Source organism: Oncorhynchus mykiss, unplaced genomic scaffold (assembly GCF_013265735.2).
Source record: "Oncorhynchus mykiss isolate Arlee unplaced genomic scaffold, USDA_OmykA_1.1 un_scaffold_190, whole genome shotgun sequence".
Lineage (NCBI taxonomy): Eukaryota > Metazoa > Chordata > Actinopteri > Salmoniformes > Salmonidae > Oncorhynchus > Oncorhynchus mykiss.
The window spans coordinates 382,810-393,959 of record NW_023493676.1 but is presented as its reverse complement, the minus strand read 5'-3'; the positions used below and the strand labels follow the sequence as shown (position 1 = coordinate 393,959).

At 43.5% G+C, this 11,150-nt stretch overlaps 1 protein-coding gene across 1 annotated transcript; it reads left to right on the top strand.

Moving 5' to 3' along the window:
* Positions 1-1,637: 1,637 nt before the first annotated feature.
* LOC110511057 (zinc finger protein 271) lies at positions 1,638-9,165 on the top strand. Its single transcript, XM_036972722.1, has 2 exons — positions 1,638-1,691; positions 7,334-9,165. The coding sequence occupies exons 1-2, from the start codon at positions 1,664-1,666 to the stop codon at positions 8,821-8,823; spliced, it is 1,518 nt and encodes a 505-aa protein (XP_036828617.1). The 5' UTR covers positions 1,638-1,663; the 3' UTR covers positions 8,824-9,165.
* The last annotated feature ends 1,985 nt before the right edge of the window (positions 9,166-11,150 follow it).

Genomic DNA, 11,150 nt, shown 5'->3' with positions numbered 1-11,150 from the left:
GCTGTATGAAGTAAAAGAGAACACAACATCTGGTTGTTTTTAAATTACTTCTTATGACATTGTTTGCCAGAATAAAACGATGGGAGATTTTTACCAATCTGCGTTACCCACTCCAGTCAGCAGATGGCGATGGAAGGCTTTCAGGTGATGTTTCTTGCGTGACGTATAATCTAGTGGACGGAAAGCTTCAACGGCAGTAAAAGACTACTGATTCAACCACTTCGGTAGCGCACATTAAACCAGTCTTGTTTATATTAATGTCAGTGTTTTTAAACATCATTCTGTTTTACGTATTGACTAGTTGAAAAAAAAGAAGTTATTTGCTTGTTAAATGAAATTGGCTAATTTGTTCAATTGTTAACGTTACTGCACTAGGCTAAACGCTAATGCTAACTATCTAGCTAGCTAACATCGCGACCATGTGCTCACTAAGCTATTCGGAGAAAGAAGCTCTAGCGCTGATCATCGTAAAAGAAGAAGAGGAAGAAGCTTTAAGAATAAAAAAGGAAGAAGAGGAGACTGTCACATTAGAAGAAGAAGAGGTGGATATTACAGTGAAAGAAGAGAAAGAACCTCTTGGAGTAAAAGAGGAAGATGAGGTTATCTCAATTAAAGAGGAGGATGAGGAGGAGACTGAAGATCCTGTTAACACCAGTGAGTATTGTCTTAAAAATAGGGACACAAACTGCAGTTGTTGAACTAATGTGTGGTTTTAAGGGGCATTATACTGAAGTTCTACACTTGAATATGTTGTTCAGTACTGTAGGAATTGTTGAAGGGGCAATCTGGCAGTGGCACATATATCGGGGTGGCAGGTAGTCTAGTGGTTAGAGCGTTGCAACTCAAATCCCTGCGCGGACAAGGTGAAACTCGGTCGTTCTGCTCATGTGGGGTTTTTAACGGTGATTCTACTGAAGTTCTACACTTGAATATGTTGTTCAGTACTGTAGGAATTGTTTATTAAGGGGCAATCTACCATTGGTTCATATATTTTTGGGACTTTTAAATGAGATGTATTGAATTCTCCACGTGGTCTACATTAAAGTGCACATCATCTAATATAACAAACAGGCTTTTAAAATTCAATATTGGTGCGTAATTCATACTTAAAATATCGAAGTGGACGAAAAATGCACCCATTTAGTGGAACGACCCTTTTACATTTGCATCGTAAATTAAAGTGCATCAAGATGAAAGTGGACATTCTGGCTCTGTTTAGACATATTCATGCCTCCTTGTAAGACTCTGATTGCAACATCTGTTTGATGTTCTCATTTACACAGGAGAGAGACATGACTATGGTGGATCCTCTGTGGAGCCTCAACAACATCCTGATGCTGACGAGGCAGAGAAGAGTCTCTCCAGATCAGAACACCAGATGGTACAGCTTGGTCTGGTCTAGCATACAGCTTGCTCTATCGGGCTCTGGGCTGGGTTTCTGTAAAGCACTTTATGTCAACAGTGACATCAGCATCCATAATGATATGTTTCTGTGTCCCCTCTTTATGGTTACCAGGACAACACTTGCCCTTCCTCCCTCCCGGAGTCCCCGTGTCGTTCCTCTCCCGGTAGCACCTTACTGCTGGGTATGAAGAGGTTGTCTGTGCTGCTGGTGGACTGCAGGAAAATAACGGGGCTGAGTGGAACTGTGAGAGGAGAAGAGATGAAAGGATCAGATTTGACTCATCAAAGTAAGTGCTGTAGTTTAGTTTGAACAAATACAATAGATCTGCCACACTGGTATCTGTTACCAGGACAACCAGCAGAGTTCTGTTAGTTGACAGGAAGATAGACTGGTGGATATGGATGTTATGAATATCATAACACTGAAAAAGGATTCTGCCAATGAAAAGAGAGGAACCAATTGACCATATAAATCCTTGATGAAAGTTAGTTTTAGAGAGAAAGTTTCAAGATGATCCAATGTAAGGTTCATGTTTTACAAAAACTTTTTCTCAAAACATTATGGATGTTACATTGTCTGTCCAAGTCAGCGTGCATTGGCCCGACCCGCCACAAGGAGTTACTAGAGCGCGATGGGACAAGGACGTGCCGGCCAAACCCTCCGTTAACCACGCTGGGCCAAACCCTCCCCTAACCACGCTGGGCCAAGCCCTCCCCTAACCACGCTGGGCCAAACCCTCCCCTAACCACGCTGGGCCAAACCCTCCCCTAACCACACTGGGCCAAACCCTCCCCTAACCACGCTGGGCCAAACCCTCCTCTAACCACGCTGAGGCCAAACCCTCCCCTAACCACGCTGGGCCAAACCCTCCCCTAACCACGCTGGGCCAAACCCTCCCCTAACCACGTTGGGCCTAACCATGCTGGGCCAAACCCTCCCCTAACCACGCTGGGCCAAACCCTCCCCTAACCACGCTGGGCCAAACCCTCCCCTAACCACGCTGGGCCAAACCCTCCCCTAACCACGCTGGGTCAAACCCTCCCCTAACCACGCTGGGCCAAACCCTCCGTTAACCACGCTGGGCCAAACCCTCCGTTAACCACGCTGGGCCAAACCCTCCCCTAACCACGCTGGGCCAAACCCTCCCCTAACCACGCTGGGCCAAACCCTCCCCTAACCACGCTGGGCCAAACCCTCCCCTAACCACGCTGGGCCAAACCCTCCCCTAACCACGCTGGGCCAAACCCTCCCCTAACCACACTGGGCCAAACCTTCCCCTAACCACGAACGACGCTGGGCCAATAGAGAGGCACTTTAGAGACAGGAAGGGTAAAGGGGCATGTGCTCGACACAGGTAGAGTCCTATCTGTCCATGTTGCCTTTTACAAAGTGGGCACCAAGACTCACCTAAATATGCCACTGGTTGAGAGACGTTTTCATTGTTTTTGGGCAGAATTACTTTACCTTTAACTAGGCAAGTCAGTTAAGAATAAACTATTATTTTCATTGACAGCCTAGGAACAGTGGGTTAACTGCCTGTTCAGGGGCAGAATGACACATTTTTACCTTGTCAGCTCAGGGATTCGGTTACTAGGCCAATGCTCTAATCACTAGGCTACCAGCCACCACCATTATGTGTTGTTAGCCATGTGTCTTGGCCCATTTTTTTTATATTTTTTTAATGTGGCCATCGACAATTTGTTGCCTAATGGGAAGGTCAGCCCGGGAGGAAAGCATTAGCTGTATGAAGTAAAAGAGAACACAACATCTGGTTGTTTTTAAATTACTTCTTATGACATTGTTTGCCAGAATAAAACTATGGAAGGGAGATTTTTACCAATCTGCGTTACCCACTCCAGTCAGCAGATGGCGATGGAAGGCTTTCAGGTGATGTTTCTTGCGTGACGTATAATCTAGTGGACGGAAAGCTTCAACGGCAGTAAAAGACTACTGATTCAACCACTTCGGTAGCGCACATTAAACCAGTCTTGTTTATATTAATGTCAGTGTTTTTAAACATCATTCTGTTTTACGTATTGACTAGTTGAAAAAAAAGAAGTTATTTGCTTGTTAAATGAAATTGGCTAATGTGTTCAATTGTTAACGTTACTGCACTAGGCTAAACGCTAATGCTAACTATCTAGCTAGCTAACATCGCGACCATGTGCTCACTAAGCTATTCGGAGAAAGAAGCTCTAGCGCTGATCATCATCGTAAAAGAAGAAGAGGAAGAAGCTTTAAGAATAAAAAAGGAAGAAGAGGAGACTGTCACATTAGAAGAAGAAGAGGTGGATATTACAGTGAAAGAAGAGAAAGAACCTTTTGGAGTAAAAGACGAAGAGGAGGCTATCTCAATTAAAGAGGAGGATGAGGAGGAGACTGAAGATCCTGTTAACACCAGTGAGTATTGTCTTAAAAATAGGGACACAAACTGCAGTTGTTGAACAAATGTGTGGTTTTAAAGGGGCATTATACTGAAGTTCTACACTTGAATATGTTGTTCAGTACTGTAGGAATTGTTGAAGGGGCAATCTGGCAGTGGCACATATATCGGGGTGGCAGGTAGTCTAGTGGTTAGAGCGTTGCAACTCAAATCCCTGCGCGGACAAGGTGAAACTCGGTCGTTCTGCTCATGTGGGGTTTTTAACGGTGATTCTACTGAAGTTCTACGCTTGAATATGTTGTTCAGTACTGTAGGAATTGTTAGTTTCGATCTACCATTGGTTCATATATTTTGGGGACTTTTCAATGAGATGTATTGAATTCTCCATGTGGCCTACATTAAAGTGCACCTCATCTAATATAACAGGCTTTTAAAATTCAATATTGGTGCGTAATTCATACTTAAAATATCGAAGTGGACGAAAAATGCACCCATTTAGTGGAACGACCCTTTTACATTTGCATCGTAAATTAAAGTGCATCAAGATGAAAGTGGACATTCTGGCTCTGTTTAGACATATTCATGCCTCTTGTAAGACTCTGATTGTAATAGTAGATCATATGTTTACCATCTGTTTGATGTTCTCATTTACACAGGAGAGAGACATGACTATGGTGGATCCTCTGTGGAGCCTCAACAACATCCTGATGCTGACGAGGCAGAGAAGAGTCTCTCCAGATCAGAACACCAGATGGTACAGCTTGGTCTGGTCTAGCATACAGCTTGCTCTATCGGGCTCTGGGCTGGGTTTCTGTAAAGCACTTTATGTCAACAGTGACATCAGCATCCATAATGGTATGTGTTTGTGTCCCCTCTTTATGATTACCAGGACAACGCTAGCCCTTCCTCCCTGCCGCAGTCCCCGTGTCGTTCCTCTCCCGGTAGCACCTTACTGCTGGGTATAAAGAGGTTGTCTGTGCTGCTGGTGGACTGCAGGAAAACAACGGGGCTGAGTGGAACTGTGAGAGGAGAAGAGATGAAAGGATCAGATTTGACTCATCAAAGTAAGTGCTGTAGTTTAGTTTGAACAAATACAATAGATCTGCCACACTGGTATCTGTTACCAGGACAACCAGCAGAGTTCTGTTTGTTGACAGGAAGATAGACTGGTGGATATGGATGTTATGAATATCATAACACTGAAAAAGGATTCTGCCAATGAAAAGAGAGGAACCAATTGACCATATAAATCCTTGATGAAAGTTAGTTTTAGAGAGAAAGTTTCAAGATGATCCAATGTAAGGTTCATGTTTTACAAAAACTTTTTCTCAAAACATTATGGATGTTACATTGTCTGTCCCAGTCAACCCCCCCTGTCTTTACAAGACTGTAGAACATACAAGCTAAACTCAAGACCCTTCAAGTTGGTCTGTATTGCTTCATTAACATCTCATCTTCAGAACTTCGATCGGGGACAGCTGTGAGTGTTAAAAACATGGACAAAACTCTTTGGCCTCCTCTGTAATGAACGCTCTCTAAGCCGTTTCTATCAGCCAGACTTGGCCTCCTCTGTAATGAAAGCTCTCTAAGCCGTTTCTATCAGCCAGACTTGGCCTCCTCTGTAATGAAAGCTGTAATGAAAGCTCTCTAAGCCTTTTCTATCAGCCAGACTTGGCCTCCTCTGTAATGGAAGCTCTCTAAGCCTGTTTCTATCAGCCAGACTTGGCCTCCTCTGTAATGAAAGCTCTATCAGCCAGACTTGGCCTCCTCTGTAATGAAAGCTCTATCAGCCAGACTTGGCCTCCTCTGTAATGAAAGCTCTCTAAGCCCGTTTCTATCAGCCAGACTTGGCCTCCTCTGTAATGGTCAAATGAATGTAATTTCCTAATTGATCAGGTCAAATAAAGCCTGAACTCCAACATTTTTCAAATATTGCACCATTGCTTGGGCTCCTGAGTGGCACAGCGGTCGAAGGCACTGCATCTCCGTGCTAGAGGCGTCACTACAGACCCTGGTTCGATTCCAGGCTGTACATTAAGTGTGTTCCCTCAGGCCCCTACTCTTCCTGGGGTCCAGCTAAACTAAGGCATATCTACAACACATTAAGTGTGTGTCCTCAGGCCCCTACTCTTCCTGGGGTCCAGCTAAACTAAGGCATATCTACAACACATTAAGTGTGTGTCCTCAGGCCCCTACTCTTCCTGGGGTCCAGCTAAACTAAGGCATATCTACAACACATTAAGTGTGTGTCCTCAGGCCCCTACTCTTCCTGGGGTCCAGCTAAACTAAGGCATATCTACAACACATTAAGTGTGTTCCCTCAGGCCCCTACTCTTCCTGGGGTCCAGCTAAACTAAGGCATATCTACAACACATTAAGTGTGTGTCCTCAGGCCCCTACTCTTCCTGGGGTCCAGCTAAACTAAGGCATATCTACAACACATTAAGTGTGTGTCCTCAGGCCCCTACTCTTCCTGGGGTCCAGCTAAACTAAGGCATATCTACAACACATTAAGTGTGTTCCCTCAGGCCCCTACTCTTCCTGGGGTCCAGCGAAAATAAGGCATATCTACAACACATTAAGTGTGTGTCCTCAGGCCCCTACTCTTCCTGGGGTCCAGCTAAACTAAGGCATATCTACAACACATTAAGTGTGTGTCCTCAGGCCCCTACTCTTCCTGGGGTCCAGCTAAACTAAGGCATATCTACAACACATTAAGTGTGTTCCCTCAGGCCCCTACTCTTCCTGGGGTCCAGCTAAACTAAGGCATATCTACAACACATTAAGTGTGTGTCCTCAGGCCCCTACTCTTCCTGGGGTCCAGCTAAACTAAGGCATATCTACAACACATTAAGTGTGTTCCCTCAGGCCCCTACTCTTCCTGGGGTCCAGCTAAACTGTAGAATCCCCCTGTACTGTAGATGGATGACACGTAGTGAGGAATCCCCCTGTATGGACATTCTACTGTAGAAGGATGACACGTAGTGAGGAATCCCCCTGTATGGACATTCTACTGTAGAAGGATGACACGTAGTGAGGAATCCCCCTGTATGGACATTCTACTGTAGAAGGATGACACATAGTGAGGAATCCCCCTGTATGGACATTCTACTGTAGAAGGATGACACGTAGTGAGGAATTCCCCTTTATGGACATTCTACTGTAGAAGGATGACACGTAGTGAGGATTTCCCCTGTATGGACATTCTACTGTAGAAGGATGACACAAATTGAGGAATCCCCCTGTATGGACATTCTACTGTAGAAGGATGACACGTAGTGAGGAATCCCCCTGTATGGACATTCTACTGTAGAAGGATGACACGTAGTGAGGAATCCCCCTGTATGGACATTCTACTGTAGAAGGATGACACGTAGTGAGGAATCCCCCTGTATGGACATTCTACTGTAGAAGGATGACACGTAGTGAGGAAGAGCACTTGCCTGTAAGTCTCTCTGGATAAGAGGGTCTGATAAATGACTAAAATGTATGTGGAGATTTCATTCAGGTCTCCCTGTTTTAACCACTCTTTTTATCTTTGGCAGAAGAGAGACCCGACTCAGAGGAACCAGAGACATCTGAACCAGTGAGACGACACCACTGTTCCCAGTGTGGAAAGAGTTTTAACCATTTAGGAAATCTTAAAAACCACAAGAGAACACACGCAGAGAAGTCTTACAACTGCTCTCACTGTGCAAAGAGTTTTACTCATTTATGTAGGCTAAAATCGCATGAGAGACGACACACAGGAGATAAGCCTTACCAATGCTCTCAGTGTGGTAAGAGATTTTTTGAGTCAACAGAACTGAAAGTTCATAAGATAATACACACAGGGGAAAAACCATTCCAATGCTCCCAGTGTGTAAAGACATTTTCCCGGCCAGGGGACCTGAAATCACATGAGAGAATACACACAGGGGAAAAGCCGTACCACTGTTCCCAGTGTGGAAAGAGTTTTACAAGTTTAAAAGTCTTGAAAATGCATGAGAGACGACACACAGGGGAAAAACCATTCCAATGCTCTCAGTGTGGTAAGAGATATGTTGCGTCAACAGAACTTAAAGTTCATAAGAGAATACACACATGGGGAAAACCATTCCAATGCTCTCAGTGTGTAAAGACATTTTCCCGACCAGGGGACCTGAAATTACACGAGAGAATACACACAGGGGAAAGGCCGTACCACTGTTCCCAGTGTGGAAAGAGTTTTACAAGGTTAAACATCTTGAAAATGCATGAGAGAATACACACAGGGGAAAAACCATTCCAATGCTCTCAGTGTGTAAAGACATTTTCCCGACCAGGGGAACTGAAATTACACGAGAGAATACACACAGGGGAAAAGCCGTACCACTGTTCCCAGTGTGGAAAGAGTTTTACTCAGTTAGGGAGTCTGAAAAGTCATAAGCGAATACACTCTGGAGAGAAGCCTTATCGCTGCTCCAAATGTGGAATTGCCTTTTCAGAGTCAAAAACCTTGAAAATGCATGAGAGAATACACACAGGTGAGAAGCCGTACCACTGTTCCTACTGTGGAAAGAGTTTTAGACAATCGCAACAGCTGAAACAACACGAGAGAATACACACAGGAGAAAAGCCTTACCACTGTTCTCAGTGTGGAATGAGTTTTAGGCTTTCAACGGGCCTCAAAGGTCATATGCAAATGCACTCTGGAGAGAAGTCAAACACATGTTCTCATTGTGGAAAGAGTTTTCTGAGGTTAAGCACTCTGAAATCGCATGAGCATATACACACACAAAAAAAACTCCAATGTTCCTTGTGTGGAAAGCGGTTTACCCAGTTAGAAGCCCTGATTGTGCATCACAGGACACACACAGGCGGGGATAAGACCTACCACTGCTCCCATTGTGGAAAGAGATTTAACTGGTTAAGGCACCTGAATAAGCATGAAAGAATACATACACAGGAGGAGAAGACATACCACTGCTCTCAGTGTGGAAAGACATTTTCCCAGCCAGAGGACCTGAAATCACATGAGAGAATAGAGAGGCTGTGTTCTGACTTGTGTTTCTGACTGATCATTTGTGTTTTTGTTTCATTCCACGTGAAATCAAATTGTATGAAACCAGAAAAAAATGTTCACTTTTGTTGTTTTTTCATTTAGAGACATGATCACGTCTAATATCAGATTAAATATTTAAAACGGTCTGTTTGGTTTTGATGAGCTTTGATTGATTTGATAAGTATAAACCCTCTGTTGTTCATCATATGATTTTCTATTTGTTAAGAGATTTTTTTTTCATCAATAATGACTAATTGTGTATACATTTCAATCAGGACTGACTAATCAGAATACTATTATGTTACTGTATAGATGTATGCATTTTCTTTTAATCCTAGTACTGAATATAATGTGTGTAAATATAATCAAGAATTAGAACAATGACTTTCTGTTCCTTGGTAGAAATGAATGAACTTATCGTCAGACTGGCTAGAATGCTTATCTACACAGGCAGACTTTGGCTCGGTCATAAATGTGGGAAGGCTTGAGAACTATACAGCCATTGTACCGGTGTGGAGAAGAAGGCGGTACGAAGACTAATGACGTCATTTTCAGTTTATAACCCGTTGTAAAATGTTTCATGTTCAGTACTCTCGAGAATAAACGCTGCTGATTGATTTCGAGACTTGGTCTCTGTCCATTTTAGGCACAAAAAAAAAAGAGTCTTACAAATTCTTAGGAGTGTTTAACCGTGTTTAATTTAATTGGGTAATAAAACATGTAGGACTTTAATTCCAGTAACACTATTGCAAAGTGTCAACGATTATATAAGTAAGTAAGTGGCACAAGTCTTTGTGTTTGTATTTATGATGGATTCCTCCCTAAACTAAGGCATATCTACAACACATTAAGTGTGTGTCCTCAGGCCCCTACTCTTCCTGGGGTCCAGCTAAACTAAGGCATATCTACAACACATTAAGTGTGTTCCCTCAGGCCCCTACTCTTCCTGGGGTCCAGCTAAACTAAGGCAGTTAAACATTTTAAAAACATTACAAAACAGATTTCACAGCACATTAAGTGTGTGTCCTCAGACCTCTACTCTACTACCACATATCTACAACATATTGTGTGTCCTCAGGCCTCTACTCTACTACCACATATCTACAACATAGTGTGTGTCCTCAGGCCTCTACTCTACTACCACATATCTACAACATATTGTGTGTCCTCAGGCCTCTACTCTACTACCACATATCTACAACATTAGTGTGTGTCCTCAGGCCTCTACTCTACTACCACATATCTACAACATAGTGTGTGTCCTCAGGCCTCTACTCTACTACCACATATCTACAACATATTGTGTGTCCTCAGGCCTCTACTCTACTACCACATATCTACAACATATCGTGTGTCCTCAGGCCTCTACTCTACTACCACATATCTACAACATATTGTGTGTCCTCAGGCCTCTACTCTACTACCACATATCTACAACATATTGTGTGCCCTCGGGCCTCTACTCTACTACCACATATCTACAACATATTGTGTGTCCTCAGGCCTCTACTCTACTACCACATATCTACAACATATTGTGTGCCCTAAGGCCTCTACTCTACTACCACATATCTACAACATATTGTGTGCCCTCAGGCCTCTACTCTACTACCACATATCTACAACATATTGTGTGTCCTCAGGCCTCTACTCTACTACCACATATCTACAACATATTGTGTGCCCTCAGGCCTCTACTCTACTACCACATATCTACAACATATTGTGTGCCCTCAGGCCTCTACTCTACTATCACATATCTACAACATATTAAGTGTCTTCCCTCAGGCCTCTACTCTACTACCACATATCTACAACATATTGTGTGTCCTCAGGCCTCTACTCTACTACCACATATCTACAACATAGAGTGTGCCCTCAGGCCTCTACTCTACTACCACATATCTACAACATATTGTGTGTCCTCAGGCCTCTACTCTACTACCACATATCTACAACATATTGTGTGCCCTCAGGCCTCTACTCTACAACCACATATCTACAACATAGTGTGTGTCCTCAGGCCTCTACTCTACTACCACATATATACAACATATTGTGTGCCCTCAGGCCTCTACTCTACTACCACATATCTACAACATATTGTGTGCCCTAAGGCCTCTACTATACTATCACATATCTACAACATAGTGTGTGTCCTCAGGCATCTACTCTACTACCACATATCTACAACATATTGTGTGCCCTCAGGCCTCCACTCTACTACCACATATCTACAACATAGTGTGTGCCCTCAGGCCTCTACTCTACTACCACATATCTACAACATAGAGTGTGCCCTCAGGCCTCTACTCTACTACCACATATCTACAACATAT

What these genes read in the sequence shown, in the direction of transcription:
- LOC110511057 (XM_036972722.1), top strand. Translation starts at nt 1,664, where the DNA reads ATGAAAGGATCAGATTTGACTCATCAAA. An exon ending in ATCAGATTTGACTCATCAAA is followed by an intron (nt 1,692 to 7,333) that starts GTAAGTGCTGTA and finishes TATCTTTGGCAG; the next exon opens with AAGAGAGACCCGACTCAGAG.